Source organism: Euprymna scolopes, chromosome 29, assembly GCF_053919585.1.
Source record: "Euprymna scolopes isolate OS-2025 chromosome 29, ASM5391958v1, whole genome shotgun sequence".
In the NCBI taxonomy this organism is placed as follows: domain Eukaryota; kingdom Metazoa; phylum Mollusca; class Cephalopoda; order Sepiida; family Sepiolidae; genus Euprymna; species Euprymna scolopes.
Window position 1 is genome coordinate 84867421 of NC_136510.1, and position 20634 is coordinate 84888054.

The 20634-nt window shown below is 31.5% G+C and overlaps 1 protein-coding gene across 4 annotated transcripts in view; it reads left to right on the forward strand.

Moving 5' to 3' along the window:
- Window positions 1-376: 376 nt before the first annotated feature.
- LOC145252761 (high mobility group protein B3-like) overlaps window positions 377-20634 on the forward strand; it is a 30664-nt gene continuing 10406 nt past the window's right edge. Inside the window, exon 1 of one of the 4 annotated variants that reach the window (XM_080112650.1) lies at window positions 377-746. In XM_080112650.1, coding sequence (XP_079968776.1) covers window positions 743-746 — 4 coding nt within the window. In that variant the 5' untranslated portion in view covers window positions 377-742. Of the gene's footprint in view, window positions 747-2180; window positions 3914-14571; window positions 15065-20634 lie in introns of those variants that run through there. The other 3 variants (XM_080112647.1, XM_080112648.1, XM_080112649.1) reach the window with 3 other exon arrangements.

Sequence of the window (20634 nt, forward strand, 5' to 3'; positions counted from 1 at the left end):
AAGAAAGAAAAGACGATCTGAAAAAAAAAAAAAGTTGATATGAAAAGGTAGAAAAAGAAGGGGAAAAGGGAAAAGAAAGTTAAGAAAAGAGAAAATCAACAAAAGTTGAAAGGAATAAAAGAAGGGGGGAAAACCCAGAAAAGGAAGTTGGTAAAGAAAGGAAAAAAGAAAGCGAAAGTTAAAAGTAAAAAAAAAAAATGGTAGCAAAAAATAGAAAGAGTAGGAGAATGTTTATCTAGATTTGACCATAAAGAAAGTATAAGACAACAAAGTTTAATTAAACCGCCATCTTTTCCTCACTACAAAAAAGAAGACGAGTTGAGTAATTTACATTACTTAATTCGTCTTCTTTTTTAATATTATTATTTAAAAAAATACAGTGGCAGAAATGTTGATGGGAAGGGGAGAGAGGAATGATGAAAGTAGTAGGATTAGTAAGGGAGTGAGTAATAAAGTTATTAAGAAGGGAAGGGTGATGGTGGTGGTAAAGGCCAAGCTAAGCCATACGTAAATGAGGAGAAAGAAGGGGAGGGGAGAAGCCATTATGGAACTAAAGAAAAAGAAAGAAAGAAGCAGAGATAGATAGAGTAAAAGAGAGAGAGAAAGAAAGAGTAGTTTTAATACAGAGAATAGAACTGTTCAGCAAAGCAGCCACTCTACACGCAAAAAACTAGACGTACGCACACACTCATCTTTATATAAAAAAAAAAAAAAAACAAACAAAAAAAACTTTGATTCCAACATGGGTAAGAAATTGCCGGGTCCCTCGGTATTTTATTTTGATTTTAAACCTGACTTTTTCTGTAATCATTTAAAAAAATATTAACTTAGTTCTTGCCTTCAGAGATTTCTCTGGAGATCCGAAAAGAAATATCTAAAAAAAAAAAAAAAATGGTGGCATCTTTGTTATTTTTCTTTTTTAATTTATATTCTTCGATTTTTGCATTTTTTTTTTCTTAAAAAAATTAAATTATATTCTAAACAATTTTCCAGTTTTTTTTTTTTTTTACGATTACGATAATGTTTATTTTTGTCTCTTTATTTTCTAAAATCGAAAGTTAAAACTTAATATATTCGTCCCACTAGTTTCCAATTTGTATAAAAGCAAGAATATTTGGAATAAAATGTGTAAGTTTTTTTCTTTTAATGAAAATTATTTATTTCTGTAAATAAATCCAATTAAAATCAAACAAATCATTAAAACTTTAACTTTTTTTTTTTTAATAACCTCTGTTTCTTTATAAAATATTTTTTCCAGAAACGTGATACAATGGCGGATAAAGAAAAAAAATAATGAAAAAAAAAAAATAAGTCGTAATGACGTTTAAAAATTTTTTTGAAATTTAACTAAACAATTTTTCACACTTTCTGCATATTTTTCTTTCGAATTGTGAGATCTCAAAAGCTTAAATCTTTTTGAAAGGCAAAAAGAAAAACATCGTATGTCTTTATCAGACGAGCGCCATTGTTTGACAGACGACAAACTATTTTCTTTAAATTCTAGTTTTCGATGTTTGAATTAATTTAAAATAAAAAATATTTCGACAGGAATTATTTTCCATTTTATAAATTAATGAATTGATTTATAATTTTTGTTTACAAATCTGTTTTTAAAAGTGTTGATCCCGATTCTTCCAAACTAAGTCTCACCTTTTCATTCTGAAATGGGAGATAAGCGCGCGTAACTTGAAATCCATAAAAAAAAACTGCACTTTTCTTTTGTTACGATATTTTTAATTTAAAATCTATATTAAGAAATTTATAATTATTTAGATTCATTTTTATTTTTGTGTGTGTTTTTATGGAATATCTTATTTTATATTGTTATAAACAAATCTTCAAATTCCATCGTAAAATTGACCTTTTATACAGTCTTTTTATAGACCCACTCCCGTTCCTAAAATCTGCTTTTTTTTTTTTTTTCGTTTGTATATTTGACCGTTAGACTGGAATTTAAGAGGGTATGGATCCATATCGGTCCGGGTGTTTCCGATTTACGGAATGGACTGAAAATAATCGATATCGACATTAAACTATTTCCTTTGACTTTAAATTTGGGTCCTTTCTGTTAAGAATCGATTTTAATAACTTTTTAACAAATTAAGTGATTCATTTTGAAAGGCTAAACTTTTATAAAACCTAACTCTTCTCTTCGCATACTTAGTGTCGTCTGCTTTATTATTTTTTTTTTTTTTTTTTCACTTAAACCGGTATTCTGGAGTTTACTGACCGTGCTTTTTTTTTATTTTTGATAAATTTTGATTTTCAAGTTAAATTAAATTTGTACTTTTATCTTTGTTTATTGAATTTGTTTTAAAAGTAGAGAATAATGAATAAAGCTTCACCTCCCCATGGAAAGAATGGCTTTCTAAATACTGGCGCTCTTCAGCACAGTCCGTATTCTACATAAGTAACGCATCATTATTAATTTGCAAAATATTTCAGTAATCTTTATGATTAGCTTCCGATTGTTTCATAAGTTTCTAAGTACTCTTTTTTAGTGTGTCTTATTAAATTGTTAGGTGAAAGTACAAAATATATAATGGAATCCTCCATCCACATATTAAGGACTTTTCTAAATAATAACGTGGTTTTACTTAGACAACAGGACAAAAAAGTGGGCACCAAATAAATGTTACCAAAGGCAAGATAAGTTACTCTTCTATTTGTCTTTTAAAGTGTATTTTAACTTTTAAGTCGTTATAAAGTTTTTAACGCAAGTAGTGGTGAGCGCTTAAGTTAAAACGAAAAAAAAAGTGGCGCACACGAAACTGTCACCTATGGAGTCTCGATAATCGCTATAAACTTCAAAATAAAACAATACTGTTAGAAATCCATCCAATAAATATCATTGTATTATTTACTTAATGGATTACTACCAATATGTATATTTTTTTCTCTAGTTTTGAGCTATCCTCGAGATTCCATAGCTGACAGCCTTATATCCGCCATCTTATTGTCGGTTTCAATCGTAATAAACGCTTTAAAATAAGTTAAAATACAAAAGAAAAACTTATCCAGGTTAATTAGAAGAGTAATTTCTTGCCTTTGGTAACGTTTTCGTTGTAAAACTTGCTCACTGCTAAATTTTTTTATGACACTGTTTGCTGCGGATTTCGAGTTAGCTCTTTTTTCTTTTGACCCCCCCCCCCTTATACTTTAGGACCTTTTTTTGTGCATTTCTTAATAATCCCCTTCTATTGCGGCCATGTTTTTTTTTCTTTCTTGCACATGCGCAGTTAATGTAATGGCGCATGAGCCATTACATTAACTGCGCATGCGTAATTGAATCTCCCTCCGATTTAAAAAAAAATCTTTTTTGCCTTCGCTCGTGATGCTTTTGACATGGCGATATGCGATTTTTGTGATTTAGATTATTTCAAAGCGATCGCCACTTTTTATGGGAACAATGAACTTGCCCTTGCTTTTCTCAGAGATCACGGCGTCTTGCCAACCAAAGTTAATTGCCCGAAATGTCTCTGCCCGTGCACTTTCCGCGAAAAGGACCATCTGTGGAGGTGTAGGGGTAGTTCCATAACTCGGAAAACTCAAGAACGGACATATTGCGACTATGCCGTTTCGGATTACAAAGGATCGTTCCTTTCCTCGTGCCACTTCGCTCCTTGGAAACTGATCCTTTTTGTAAACCATTTCCTCAGCCGCCATTGGGATCACCGGACTATGCATAACTGTCTCGGATTGTCACCGAACACGACGGTCGTTTGGCGATCGTTTTGTAGCGAAGTGACCGATCATTGGATTTCGAACCAGGACTCCGAAGTTGCGAAAACCGAACTTTTGCACCAGTTTTTTATTGAAGCCGGCAAACTCTATCCGCCTTTGTCGGACCAGCAATATGTCGGTAAGCAGAAACAGGAAGTGGAATCGCCAACTTCCCACGACGATTCATCCGGTTAGTTTAAAAGAAAGATATTCCTCTCTCTCTCTCCCTCGTTTTTTGTTTTTATTAACCTATACTCCTTATTTATTAGCGAGTTTCAGGGATTTTCTCCGCATGACGTCATTATGACGTAACATAATTTTTTTTTTTTTTTAACTGTCTATGCATCTGAGATGCAATGCATTGCATCTCTTGCCGCGCTATTTTTTTTTTTTTTTTTAGTATTTTCATGTTAAATTTGATTTTAACGATATATTTTTGTTAAATTGTTAGGTGAAAGTACAGAATAGGGTACTGTTTCGGCGTTGAGTTCCATGGCAACCAGCAGAAAAAATAAGGTGCTAGTGCAGAGAGTGATCCGCTGATCCGCGCTATTTTTTAAATCGTATTTCCAAGTTTAATTAAAGTTTTAGGATTTTTTCAATTCTAAGGTTGAAGTATAGAATAGGTACAAAACACCCTCCCATCCCCATGTTAAGAATGGCTTTTTAAATAATAACGTTATTTACGTCCGGATCGGCGGATCACTCCCTCCCTTAGTCTCTCCCTCCCTTAGTCTCTCCCTCCCTAGTCAAGGCTGGCGCATGCGCACGTAACATTTTTTATTTACTGATGTTGCCGTAGTAACTAAACGTTGAAACTTTTACAAACATTTATTTTGAAAAAAAAAAAAAAAAGTTTTACTCTTTATGAATATTAAAAAAAAAAAAGTGACTAAACATTTATTGGTTATCCTTTACGGAGATGGTTCCGACGTCCGCCTCATTCTGAGTTCGGGAAGCGGCCGTCTGACGTAGGCGGTGTCGAGACAGAAAATTACCCTAACCCTAAAATATGCGATATGTCCCAGACAGATGCTTTTGACAAATATTGTGAAACCAATCGCAGAATTTTACAGTGTTAACTAACCACGTGGAACTATTCTAATCATGTGGACTGTTTTTTTTTTTTGTTTTTATTCCAATTATTTGAACTGTTTATTTATCAAAAATTCCAATTATTTGAACTGTTAAAATAAAAATAAAAAAATTCTAATTATTGGAACGGTTTTTTTTTCTTAAGTTAACAACTGGCCACTTTATTGAAGGGGTAATTTTCTGCCTCGACACCGCCTACGTCAGACGGCCTCTCCCCGAACTCAGAACGAGGGGGACGTTGGGACCATCTCCGTAAAGGTTATCCCATTTATTAATTTCTCACTTTTATAAACATTTGTTTTTAAAATGACTTTTATCGACTTTTTTTTTTTTTTTTTAATAGTATTTGCGTATGGGTATGCTGACAACAAATACCAGTTAAATTTTGCAAACTCGAAGTTTATTATAAAAGCGCTTAGTTTTCGTACCATTCAACAATGTTGTTCATCCGCACATGTAAATTAAAAATATTTGTAAAAGTGAGAAATTATCAGTAAATGGTTTAGTTTTTTTTTTGGTAAAACTATACAAACACCGTGACAGCGAATTAACCCTAACCCCAACCCTAACCCTAAACCCTAACCCTAACCCTAATCCTAACCCTAACCCTAACGCTGTCACGGTGTTTGTATAATAATACCTTTTTTTTTTTATATATATATATATATACATTAGGTTCATCCCCACAAATGTTAAGAACGGCTTTCAGAATAAACACCCTACATCTCCTGATGTTAAGAACGGATTTCGGAATAAGCCCCCATGGGGGGGATATTTGCAAAATTTAACTGATATTTGTCAGCATACCCATTCGCAAATACTATTTAAAAAAAAAAAAAAAAAAAAAAAGTCGATAAAAGTCGTTATTTAAAAAGAAATTTAAAAATAAATGTTTGTAAAAGTGAGAAATTATTAATGTTTAACTTTTTAAATATTCATAAAGAGTAAAACTTTTTTTTTTCAAGATAAATGTTTAGTTACTACGGTAACGCCAGTAAATAAAATGTTACGTGCGGGGAGGGGGAACTAAGAGAGCGACGATTAGATTTTTCTACTGGTCGCCATGGAACTCAGTGCCCAAGGAGTACACAGAATAGTTTAAACACCCTCCTCTTTCCATGTTAATTAGTTTCTAAATGTTATTTCAGCACAGTAACAGGGCGGACGTACACGAGTGACTCCCTCCCCACATTGTGAAATAGGCATCGACTACAATGTTGAACGCAGCGCGTTGCAGGGAGCGTTCGTTAAACCAAAAATACGTGTGTGCAACTGCATGGTCCCATTTTACTTACGCTCTTTATCAAAAAAAAAAAAAAATTAATAAAATAGAATTTTGGATCAGTTTTTATGACTTGCCCCAGCGTATTATAAGCGCCCCAACCTCCCCATGTTAAGAACGGCTTTCTGAATAACCCCCTCCATGTTAAGAACGGCTTTCGAGGGGGTTATTCCGAAAGCCGTTTTTAACATGAGGTTTGGGTGCTTATAAATACGATGGGGCACGTCGTAAAAAATTACTTTTTTTTTTTTTTTTTTTTTGCTCTTATCGAAAAACAATGAAATTTTATTTTCTTGAATAAAAACAAACTACTCGAAAAGAACGCGACTATTTTTGTTTTAATTATTTTTTATTAAAAAAAAAAATCTTTCAATTGCACGAAAGGTACGCGATAATGGTTTCTTTTATCTTTGTTTATCGCCTCAAATGCAAATCTGGACTTTAGGTACCTTCAAAATGTTGTGTACTACGTCATCAAACTAAACAAAAAAAACACGACGTCATCGTTTCGTGTGTTTATTGTAATTTCTATGGAAGAGCATTAGCACTATAAAATTTATTTGCAAATAACGTTATTTTACTATTATTATTTTAGAACGGTAAAATGAGTGCATAAGTTCACAAAAGTAATTTCTCATATTACGAAAAACTAAAAAAAAATCCTAATATATTTAATGAAACCTACTTTTAATATTTAAGTTTATTTAATAATGAATAAATATCGAAAATTTCAGGTAAATATGACTTATTTGATTTTTGCTAGATTTTTAAAACATAGGTGTGTCAACGGCTTAAAACACGTTCCTACGTAGGAACGTGTTTTAATGCGTCGATAATGTAAAGACGATTTTTGTCTCCCATTTTCATTATTTTTGTATGCTGTAAAAATTAAAAAAAAAAAAATTATTTGAAGCTTCTTTTAAATAGTAAAAAACAAGTTAGGATGATGATAATAAATTAATTACAGTTACATCGTGTTACATAGGGGAGGTTAAAAATGTGGCGCGCGTTGGAGGTACCTATTGGACTTGCACCAATTTTCCTGTTTATTTAGAGAAAAATCGATCGGGTTTGTATTACTGTACACATAGATTCGAAAAAGTTGTCAAAAAACAAATATATAACAAATGTTATCAAAGGCAAGATAAATTACTTTTCTACCAAACGGGATATATTTTTCGTGTTTTTATTCAATGTAACATGTTTATTCAGCTCGAAAACCATACAGTGTTTACCGGATGTATTGGAATATTCAAGATGGCGTCTGATTCTCTCTTTAACACGGTAAGTTTGGGAAAAGTGTTATAAATACAAAACCGGATAAAATACTGTTAAAAACTCGCTCAATATATATTACCGTGACACGTGACATAGGTTGACATATATTCGGCGGGTTTTTAATAGTATTTTGTATATTTGCTTTTATTTATAACACCTTTTTCCCAAACGTACGGTGTTAAAGAGTGTGTGAGACGCCATCTTGAATTTTCCAATACATCGGTAAACACTGTATATTTTTCGAGCTGAATAAACATGTTAAATTGAATAAAAACACAAAAAATATATCCAGTTTGGTAGAAAAGTAACTTATCTTGCCTTTGATAACATTTATTTGTTATATATATATATATATATATATATATATATATAATTTTTTTTTTTTTTTTTTTTTTTTTTGACAACTTTTTCAAATCAAATCTGTGTACAGTATGGCAAAACCCATTGAGAAACCTGGATGGCTAGAAACATAACACAGCATGGCCATGGCACGTTCAATATTGTAGCTTCTGCCTATTTGCCTATAGGGGTCCGACCGTGCTCGCCGATTTTTTTTTTTTTTTTTTTTTCTTATTTTTTTTCTTAATCCACCGTTTTTAACGATTATCGCATTCAAAATTGTCGCCAACAAGTAGTTTTTATGATATTAAAGACCTTATCCAATGTATTCCATATCGTTTTCATTCGTTGGTTTTTGCGCGTACATTGAATTATTGACATTTTAACTTTTAAAACATTGTTCTTGATTCAAATGGTCAAAGTATTAAAAATATCTGGTGCTTATACAGTTTAACAAACCTATTAAATACGAAAATAAATCTATGTACGTGCCCGTTATGGTTCTCATAAAAAGTTGCTTAATTTGATCAAATAGTAACTAAAAGTATTCAAATTATAAAATCGCCTCAAAATTTGTCAAAAATTCGATCGAATCTTTTTTTTTCTTTTTTTTTTTTTTTTTTTTATCTAAAAACAAAACATTAAATGAAGCAGAAAAAATTGTTGTAGGTATTCAATCTTTTCAGGACAAAATTTTAAAAATGTGTGGTTTCACTTAAAAAAAAAAAAAAAAAAAAAAAAGAGAGGAGGGGTGAATCAAAAAAAAAAATTTAAAACGTTTGTCTAGAATATTATATTTGTTTTATTGGAAAGAGCATAAAATTTTACATTAAACCTGCAAATATTGTACAAATTGAACCAATAGAAAAATTTTGATAGATTTTTAAATTGAAAAAATTTAACTCCTAAAATTCAATTCATTTTATTACATAAAAAAAAGTCTGCATGAGCGCGCGCAGGCACTTTGTAAACACTTAAAAAATAAAAAATATTTCTATTTTTCAAAAAACTTTAATAGTTTATTTTGGAAGTATATTCCATAAAGAAATTAAACAAACCACTTTAAAAAGAGAACTTACAAGTTTTGTATATTTTATTCGCAGTTTTGTGTTAAGGGTGTCAAATTCCTCAAATTCTGACGTACCTAGTGCGTTGCGTCGCGTTTTTTTTTTTTTTTTTTCACACCAAACAAGCCACAGTGCCACTTAGATGTAGGAGGCTCCTATCAAGAGCATAAGTTGCAGGGATACTATGTAGGGAGTTGAGCAGCAAGATGTCTGTTTACATTACACTTCTGCATGTCAGTACAGTTGGAGGAGCAGGAACCGAAGGTAATACGAAAGTCTTGCAGTTCTAGGAAAGAAACTATTAGAGTAGTAGGTTTTCTGACATCTAGGGATGTCTACTGTGTAGGGGAAGGGGGGGGGTAAGGGCTTGGGGTTCGTCGGACGGCGGAGCACTCGTTAAAATACTCGTAAAACAGGCAGAGGGATGGGTAAATTTTTACTTTAAGGTTTGTCACGTTCGTATCGAAAAAAATTTTTTGTATATATTTCGGTGTGTTAAAAACGAATTTGCTAACCGTTTCCGTCGCAGGGAAAGTTTTCATGATATGAAGACATTTTTAAAAAGTGGGTGATCACTTTTCCATGTAATTTTAACTTAAAATGCACCTACTACTTTCTGGCCACCTAGTGAGGGGGGCATTTTTTTTTTTTTTTTTTTTTTTTTTTTTTTTCCTGATTACATCTTTAAATAAAGATACGAGGAAATTGAAAAATAAAGAAAAATCTGGTTTGTATTACTGTACAGTTTCGAAAAAGTTGTCAAAAAACAAATGTATAACAAATAAATGTTACCAAATGCAAGATAAGTTACTTTTCTACCTGATTGGATAATTTTCTAGTGTTTTTATTTAATGTAACATGTTTATTCGGCTCGAAAAACAGTGCTTACCGATGTATGTATTGGAAAATTGAAAATGGCGCCCGACTCTCTTTGACACGGTAAGTTTGGGAAAAGGAGTTAAAAATAAAAAAAAAAACTAGACAAAATACTATTAGAAACTCGCTCAATGTATGTTAGCGTAACAATAGACTGATATATATTCAGTGAGTTTTTAAAAATATTTTGTATATTTTTTACTTTTAACTCTTTTCCCAAACTTACCGTGTCAAAGAGAGAGTCGGGCGCCATTTTAAATTTTCCAATACACCGGTAAACACTTTTTCGAACCGAATAAACACGTTACATTAAATAAAAACACTAAAAACTTATCCAGATAGGTAGAAAAGTAACTTATCTTGCCTTTGATAACATTTATTTGTTATATATTTGTTTTTTGACAACTTTTTCGAATCTGTGTACAGTAAAACAAACCCGAAAAATCTGTATACCTATACGTGTAATTCCTGGCAGATTTGCCGTTTAGTTGTACAAATAGCCTCCAACCCAGTTATAAAAAAGGGACACGTTGGGTCGTCACTGGTATATATCCAGAAGTTTGTTTACGTCTAATTTATTTTAGATTAACCACACTATTAAACAAATAAAAGGATTAAATGTGTTTTATTTCATAATTTAACATTTTTATTGTATAATTAAAGTTAAAACATTAAACAATGCAAATAATACGTTGTTTAACAAATAAAAAAGAAATGAAAAATTCAGTTTTAAAATTAAATGTTTTATTTTATAATTTAAATAAGATTTTGGTTTGATTTTATATTATTGAATGTCGTGATTATTTTCAAATTCGTACAGTCGGAAGCAAGAACGTTATACAAAAAAAAAAAATTGTGAGAAAGATTATAAGTGTTTAAATTTCGTTTTGTTTTTTACGATCATTTCCCGCATCATCGCATCCTATGTTAATCGTTTAGTGATGATGATGATGATGTAAATACTTTGCAAGCAGTTGATTTAAAAAAAAAATCAATCAACTCCTTGCAAAGTATCTACATCACATCAGCAATCACTAAACGATTGACATGCGGCGAATAATCGTAAAAACAAAACAACCCAAAACGAAATTTAAGACATTGGTCTATATAATAGTATTGGGAAATTTGAGCATTATCGACCATTGAAGAGGACAGTAATCTTATTTACTATTATATGATTAAAAAAAAAAAAACGTCATGGAACGATGTCATATCCGAAAAATCACGTAAATTATTTTTGCTCTTTTTAAATTAAGAAAATATAAATTTACGATTTTTAGCAATTTTAATAGTAAATGTATCCATATTATTTAATTAATTGTAATGATTGCAGAGTAATTTGTATTATTTATCCATTTCTTTATTGCGAACATCTTGTAGTTGTTACTCATCTGAATAAGAATTCCAATTAATTAAATAAGAAAACAATTTCCAAAATATAAAGAAATTAGTTTCAAGCAGTGGGGATCACTTTTTTATATTTTTTTAACGTAAAATGAGCACACACTCTATGGCAGCTGTTTTTTTTTTGGGGGGGGGGGGGCATTTGTTTTTTCGGGTGTGCTGAAAACGAATATCGCATTTAAATTACAACAATGGCCACCATTTATAAGATAAAGAATTACATCGCTTAATACCGAAAAAATACTTATTTGCGAAAAATTTTAATGCGATATTTGTTTTTAGTACACCCGAAAGCCGCTGGAAAACAAGTTTTTTAAGGTAGGTTTTGTGTTGGTCTACCAGGCCACTATTACGACCCCCCTCCCCCTTCAAAAAAAAATAAAGGTGGCTATAAATTGGGTGCTTTATTTTACGTTAAATTAATATAGAAAAGTGATCCTCAGTTTTTGAAACTATAATTTCTTCATATGGAAACTACTCGTTTCTTGGATTTTAAACGTTTTGCTTTCAGCACCCCGAAGACCTATTTGAAGTTAGAAAGATGCTGCACCTTTTACCAAAAACTCTACTTGATCAGTTTACATGATTTTTGTAATACATCTTTGTGCATATTTTTTTTAAAGTAATTCTAAATAAGCACCGTCTAACGTGCGATGAACTTGCAACGTTTCCCATGAAACAACACTATGTTTATTAAGAGGTGTATAAACGGAACAAGTTGATTCGACAAACCTTGTAGAATCAAACGTATGTGAAAATTATCACTTAGTTCCTGATAACATTGGGTACGAGAGAACGGATACCCATTTTTATTTATTTTTTTGTAACTGATTAATACGATTTTGTTTTGGTTTTTTTTTTTTTTAATTATTATTGTTATTCATTTGTGATTTGTATGTTAAGTTTCTTCCAATTGAGTACAAATTGTTAATTTAAGGAATATACATTTTATTTTTTATTATTTTGGTAAAACTTGCAGAGAATGCTGGGCACTTGATAAGGAGGTGGACCCCTCCCTGCACAAACGTTTGCTTTTCAAGAACGGCTCCCTTACGGGACATGCGCAGAAGGTTTTCATTGGTCTATTTAGCTATGCAACACTTTTTCCGGCCCCCAAAAATGCCAAATTGATTTTAAACTCCAAATTGTAGTACGTGTAGTTGTAGTACTAAATGACAAAACTTATAGTAATCAAAAAGAACATTTCATATAATGTACCATTGTGACAGATGACGCAACACATGGTAGTCACATTTAATTCGCTTAGATCAGCGACAATACCAGTGATCTGTCTAGACCAGACATAACATAATTTTTATAAATTCTTGTAAAGTTAACTTAGAGTTTTCTAAAGATCTTTTTTTTTTTTTTTTTTTTTTAATGGATGTCTTCTGACTCTTATGAATTTTGCACCGAAAAATCTGCGTGTCACGGAGTTATCTAATGACAAACACTACAATGCATCGTAGATGCATTTTTTTTTTTTTTATATAGGAAATAAGAATCAAAGTCCTTTGTCCACTCAAATAGTTGCGTAAGCATTTTCTTATTATAAATGCACAAAAAATATTTAGTGGAGAAAATAAAATAAAAATTTTAAATGAACAAATAAAATAAAAAAACAAGCACAAAATAAAAGTAAAGAAATGTAGTTGTGAAATGAAATAAAATAGCGCACCTTTTGCGCATGTCCCGTAAGGGAGCCGTTCTTCCTCATCAAGTGGCGAATGTCTTACGGTTGTTGAAAAATTAAACGGAAATTTAAATTTCTTTTGGTTATAAATTCAGTACATTTTTAGTCCTCAACAAAAGGAAAGTAGACCTGTAAATTCACCCTTGTCCGTTCGTCTGTCCGCACTTTTCTCAATAACTACACCTTGGAATTTTTTGAAATTTTGCACAAACATGATGAGTAAAAAGTAACAACGGATTTTCCGGGAAAACTCCGGAGTGGCTTTCGGGTTAAAATGGCTAAAATTGACACTTTTGTGCTTATTAAAAAAAAAAATTGATGCCTTGGGTTTTTCTAAATCTTTCTGAAAAGTTGTAACTGATTTCTATATAATTTGGTTGTCTATACTTCGCGATAACTCTTGGGTGTGCCCCAGGGCTAATAAAAACACTCCATTTTTGTGACTATTTTATCATATTTTTCTAAAATTTTCTGTATGTATATTTAGCAGTTTTGCATGGTGCTGAACTCTAATTTAAATTGGGGGTTAAAGGAAGGGTGGGGTGTCAAATGATAAACTTTTTTGCATAGTGCAGCTGCAGCACTAGAACTCAAATGTACATATTTTAAGGCCTTAAGCTGCACCGTTTGTTCATTTTCACCAGGATTTGCTGTCCCCTGGGGACTTTTGAGGTCAAATGGAAAAAGGGGCAAATGCTAAACTTAGTCTTTTTTTTTTTTTTTTTTTAATGCCTCGTTCACTGTGCACTAATGAACGGGGGACCATGCAAGCTTTGCTTCACTTGTTTACATTACGGCCGACTTGTCGTTCACACTCAACATGTCAACTTTTATAGGTTTTCGGGGATGGTGACAAGGTCGGGGGTGTCTATTCTGAAAGCCGTTCTTAACATAAGGAGGTTGAGGTTCGTTGTAAGCATACCCGAATACCTACAAAAGTCGGGATTTCCAATGTGAACGATAAGAGTTGGACTTAAGTAAAAAAAAAAAAAAAAAAAAAAAAAAAAAAAAGGTATATCAGATTATCTTTTTTTTTTTTTTTTTTTCTCGTTTAAAAATTAAATTGGGTTTGTATTACTATACACATGGATTCGAAAAAGTTGTCAAAAAAAAAAAAAACATAACAAATGTTACCAAAAGCAAGATAAGTTACTTTTCTACCTAACTGGATAATTTTTTAGTATTTTTATTTAATGTAACGTTTATTCAGCTCGAAAAACAGTGTTTACCGATGTATGTATTGGAAAATTTAACTCTTGGACACGGTAAGTTTGGGGAAAGGAGTAAAAAAATAAAACTATACAAAATACTGTTAAAAACCTACCGAATATGTCAGTCTGTCACGGTAACATATTGAGCGTATATATGATCAAAAAGTACCGATTACTGAAGATTAAAACGGAACGAAATTTAAATTTCCGTTCCATTTTTTTTATAACAACCGTAAAACGGCATTTTCCGCAAGTTTTACATTTATTTTTTACTTATTTTATTTTTTGAAAGACCTACACATAAATGTATATTTTTAAGTATGAACATTGTCAAGTTAAGCCAAGAAATAATTCGATTAGTATTATGATCGGGAGGGGGGGCGGTCTCAATAACCGTTAAGCAATAATTTGAAAATACAAATCGACACTTTCTCTTAACATTAAATTTGTTTTTATTCTGATATTCAATTCGTATTATGAAACAAAATTTGTCTAATTTTTTTTTTTTATCTGTTGGTGGTCATTTTTATTTATACAAGTTAAATTTTAAAAACAAAAAATTGAGTAATTTTATTTGTGGTTCTCTTTTAAACTGGTACGAACCGGTTTTTAAAGTTTATGCAGAGTTATCTGCCCTTCGTTCAACCGTCTGCCTTTGGGTGCGGCAAAAAGATCTCCCACTCCCAAGAAAAAAATAGTTGGGGTCGGGTAATGTTGTGGGATGACGAACATCGTTCTTTTGTTGTTGAGACATATTTGACAAATGGCGGCCATTCTGTAATTACGACGCAGCGATTGTTTCGCCGTCATTTCGCCATTTCTTCGCATGGGAATGTTCCCGATCGGAAGAGCATTTTGTTGTGGGTGACCAACTTCCGAGAAACGGGTTCGGCTCTTCTCGATAGGAAATCTCCAGGCCGACCTCGGAGTGTCCGTACGCCGGACAATGTGGAAGCCGTTAAACGGGCGGTTGCTCTCTCTCCACTCTCCTCCGCCCGGAGACATGCAGCCAACCTTGGAATATCCGATCGCAGTTTTAGGAGGATTTTACACGCGGAGGAGGAAAAAACGGCCATCTTGGATAATGAGTATCAAGGTGAAGGGATGGGGAGGGGAGTAGTCTATGTAATCTTTAAAATATTGAAAAATTTTCTTAAACAACCCCGATTTTTTTATAGATAATTCTGTTTTTGTTATTCGAAATTTCGTTTTGATGGGAGAATGAGATTTTTATTTATTTATTTTTTTATTCGTAATCCTGTTTTGGATGTTAGAATGTTTTACCACTTGTCCATTATGATTTTGTGTCGTTTTTGTAATTATCTACTAACCCTTATGTCCTTTTTCTTCCCTCTCTTCACCTTTTGGGGAAGGAGCTACTCGTGGGTTTAGTGTACGTTCTTTGTTCACGTGACGACTTTTCTCTTCTCCCCTTCCTCCTAACTAGTGTGGATTTTCAAAATGTCTGTGTTAATCTTTTGATGGGGTGGGGGTGCCTCCCCTGTTTATTCAAAACAAAATCGAAATTAAGTTGTCTTCCTTGAATTTTTTTTTCCTTGATTATTTTTTCAAGCAAGGTTCGTAGATACAGTTTCATTTTTATTTTAATTTTTAATTAAAAATTAAAATGCAAATTCAATTTCGAATCTATTGAAACTCAATTTTTCCCCAAACATTTTTAAGTTAGAATTTATCAAACTGATTTTAAAAACTTTAAATAACGAAATAATGTTTATAAAAATTAACAAAAACTATGGGTGCTTCTACTTTACATTGATCTTTTGAACCAACTCATTTCAGGTGGAAATGGCATTACGCACTTGCGTGTAATGGCGAAATTATTATAAATTCTCCAAATTACAAAAAATAATCCAGTAGAAAAATAATTGAAATTAAAAGTAGAATTTAACGAGTTATCGTATATTTTACTGTTGTGCTACTAATTCAGTATGACAGACAAGAAAAGTAACCCTTAACTTTAATGGACAAATTAAGGGGTCCACTTTTCAGCTTTTTTTATGCATATAGCACATCTACTGGAACATTTTTCGTAACTTTTGGAATTTGTATTAATTTTGGCATGACACGTAAGTACGTAATGTTTTCACCTGAAATGCGTTATGGTAACACTTAATGGAAAACATCTCTCTCTCTCTCTCTCTCTCTCTCTCCGTCCCTCCCTCCCTCCCAACATAGAGCGTGTGATACAATAGCAGTGTCAGAAATTTCGTGAAAATAGTGAATAATTCCACCCCATCTTTCCAAGCTTATAACTCCTCGAAAAATGTAATTCAAGCCCTAATTTTTTTTTTCAATTAAAGGAGTAAGGACCAAGGTTTTATTTAAAAAAAAAACAAAACAAAACAATGTGTTTTTTTTTTTTTAAAAAGGTTTTAAACTTCGGACTTTACAGGTAAATTTCTAAAAAACTGATTTTTTTTTTTGTTTTAAATTTGAATATATTATTTATTGACCTTTTCTCTTCAATTTGTGATATATAAACCTATTAAACATAAATTAATTATTTACTTTTTAATAGACATTTCAAAATGAGAGGCGTAAATTATTCGACCCCCTATCTTTCTAAGCTTATAACTCCTCGAAAAATGTAATTCAAGCCCTAATTTTTTTTTCAATTAAAGGAGCAAGGACCAAGGTTTCATTAAAAAAAAAAAAAAAAGACAAAAAGAAAAAATGTGTTCTTATAAAATAATGTTTTAAACTTCGGACTTTACAGGTAAATTTCTAAAAAACTGATTTTTTTTTTTGTTTTAAATTTGAATATATTATTTATTGACCTTTTCTCTTCAATTTGTGATATATAAACCTATTAAACATAAATTAATTATTTACTTTTTAATAGACATTTCAAAATGGGGGGGGGGCGTGAAAATGGGGGGGCGTGAATTTAAAAAAAACGTTTGTCTAAAATATTATATTCGGTTTATTGGAAAGAACATAAAATTTCACATTGACCCTGAAAATATCGTAAAAATAGAATCAATAGAAAAATTTTGATAGATTTTTAAAATTTAAAAATTTAAAAATATTGAGTTTAAAAATTGAAAAATATTGAGTTCGGAAAATTCATTACTGTTTAAAAAAAAAAATAAAAATATTTTTATTACTTTTAAAACAATTGTAATAGTTTATTTTGGAAGTATAATCCATAAAGAAAATAAATAACCCACTTTTAACAGAGAAATTACGAGATTTTTATATTGTATTCGCAGTTTCGTGTTAGGGGTGTCAAAAATTCCTACAAAAATTCTGATACTGCTAGTGATACAATGGAGTAATTAAATACGTTATAAGATGAAGCGTTGCTATATTGGGGGTGGAGCTCCTAAAAGTACGTTTTTTTACCTTGACAGGTTACAAAACCGTCTTCGAAATTTAATGGCTGAAAACTTTCTTTGGTATTTTTTTAGTTTACCGATCCCTCGGCATTCACCTAATTTGTCGACTTTTATAGGTTTTCGTGTACGCTGAGAACGAATATCGCATTTATTTTTTGTGGGTGCTCGTTTGAGCTCCAATTTATGGTCTCTCATTGTGAAACGTTCGCAACAAATATTCGTCTACCTATAACAACCGTCAACATCTTTCATCACTACCAACCGAAAATTTTATGACCAGTTTCTTTGAAACGTAATATCGTGTATCTGCTTCCCGGCTGACTATAACATGTTTCTTTGAATCTAATGTGAATAAATTCGGCATTCCGGCATTTCTCGATGCATTTCTATCGATTTCTAGCCGGTGATAGTTGATTTGGCATCCCTGACGAAACGTCTTCCAACAGATATTTTAACTGAAGAAATTTATCACATTCTTAGACGAATTATTATGCTTATTATTATTATTAGTAGTAGTAGTAGATTTGTACTATAATTTATAAGTCGTTTGGCGTATGAATGATACTTCACTGTAAAAAATGTTTTACTGTTAAGAATATTTCGCATAAAAAGAAAATTAATTTAACAGTTACAAGAAATAAATGTGACACATTTTTAAATAAAATTAATTCTTCAGTGTTATTTTCAGTTTTTTCTTTATTTTTTTTTTTATACATGAAATAAATACAAATAACATAAGTATTAATCATATTGCTAGAGAATTTTTAATAATGCTAACCATGCATTCATTAAATGAAAATCTGTTAAATAATAAAAATTCCTCTCAGAATGTGATAAATTCCTTCAGTTAAAATGTTGGAACATGTTTCGTCGGGGACGCCAAATCAGCTATCACCGTTTAGAAAGCGGTGAAAGTAATACAACAATGAAATGCCTCAAGGAGAAATATGCCGGAATGTCAATAGAAAAATTTTGATAGATTTTTAAATTGAAAAAAATTTAACTCCTAAAATTCAATTCATTTTATTATGTAAAAAAAAATGTGTGCATGAGCGCGTGCAGGCACTTTGCAAACACTGTTTTTTATGAAATAAAAAATATTTCTATTATTTTTCAAAAAACTAATAATTTATTTTGGAAGTATATTCCATAAAGAAATTAAACAAACCACTTTAAAAAGAGAAATTACAAGTTAGGTATATTTTATTCGCAGTTTTGTTTTAAGGGTGTAAAAAATTCTGACACACCTACCGCATCTCCCTCTCTCTTTGCCGTCGATGGCCGTTCAATAGTCGACCGAAGTAAAACATTCCTATGGAAATATCCTCATCTGGAAAGTTCTTCCACTGGCAATGAACAACCATAAAAATAAATAAATAAAAATATTAAGTTTTCTTTGGGAGGTGGGAAAACTTCCTGTACTATGAGAATTTCTCTTACATTGGTTTTGCCCCTAGCAGAATGAAAGAAAAACCAATCACAAATGACAACAGGCTCACTTTTTAAACTTCAATGCAAATTTTATTAAAGCAAAAAAGATCCAAGTTGCAAAAGATGCATCATTTTCAGCTATCTGCCGTGATGGGCCGATAACACCCCAAAGGGGGTAATAGCTCATCTTTGAGAAATTCTGGGTACAAAACTCCACTGACGAAGAACGCTGCAACAGGTTGAAGAGTTGAGCGATATCTTCCAAGATGGATACTGCAAGTCCGGTAGCCTCGAGGAGTGCACTGTAGATAACTGTCCAAATGACAGGTCAAAACTGTAGACCTTAATTTTGTCTCTGACAGACATTATATTGTAATGATGAAAGTCAATTGATTCACAGAGCACAACAGCGTGTGATAATATATAAATCGTGCAATATAAGGGCATTGGTGTTTGCAAATGAAGATAACATTTCGCCCACATTAGGGCTTCAATATGTCTCCGACATTGAGGCTGCACGCCTCAAATGAATTTCAAGCATCCATCTTCAACCCGAGTCTGTGTCAAAACTGGTGATCTGAAGGGATAAATTTGTCGCCAAGAACACCCTTGGCAGTTAGTAATAACAAGCACTTTGAATGGTTCAAACAAAATCGTGGGCGGACAAACCGACGAATGAGGAGCCTGCTTATTTCTGCAGAATTTCTCATAGTATTTTTATCTAACAATTTACGCTCTTCATAAACGTTTTTTACATATTTTCTTTTAAAAGAATATATAAAATTTCTGTGGACCCCCTTTAACTGAACAGTCTTGAAAAAAAAAAAATTGTACTTACCTATTTTCTTGAAAAAAATAGGAAACACTTATGTTGATAAATATTTTGCAAAAAAAAAAAATAAAAATTTTCATTCCTTTTAAAGGAAGATTTTTTTTTTTTTTTTTTTTTTTTTTTTTTTTTTTTTTTTTTTTGTCGTCTGTTACAATGCTCGGCTGAAACCAATAATTGCCGGCCTCTCCTGATCCATGCTTGATGGGAATTTCTGAGAATCCGGGTCAAATTATGCAAGAGTACTTTTTTTTTTGCATGACATGGGCTGTAGGTTCAAACTCTGCACGTAAATTTCTTTATTTTTTTTTCCATTAACTGCAAAGAATTTTATAAGACTTGAAAATTTACGTTTTTTATTTATTTTTATTTTTATTTTTTTCAGTGTAAAAGTAAATTGTTTCCATTTTTAATGTCTATTGAACAAGCAGCTAATCCTAAAGAAATTGCAAAACAATCTACACACATATTTAGTGGATTCAGAGGTTTCTTATATCTCGGTCTAACAAAACATTGGTATCAACAACCAAGCACAAGGAGTATGTTCGGCAACATAAGATAAGGAATTTTTGGACACAGTTAACTAATTGTAGCGACAACGAATAAATAGATAGTCGATGTTGATCAGTAAGATGTCAATATAACCGAAATTTACTAAAATAATTTTAGGATTACAAAAAAAAAAAAAAAAAAAAATTGGAATTATCAAAGATACAAATCAAAATAAACATAAAAGGCATGAAAGTAAACCCCCAAGCAAGGCTGTGTAATGGTACTAGTATATATATATATATATAATTTGTTGCTTACATACACCCACCCCTGAAATTAAGCAACAATGAGGCTGGCCAGTTAGCAGATAGGTAACCATTTTGAGAATGCTAGGTGTCGTATGTATTGAAAAAAAAAAATCCTGCATCTTCTATTACAGTTGAGCCACCATAATTGAATAAACAAGAAATTGGCAAAAGAAATTATTGTATTTTTAACAAAATGCGATTTATTTTTTTATCGATTCTTTAAAACATTTCTTATTTTATGGTATAT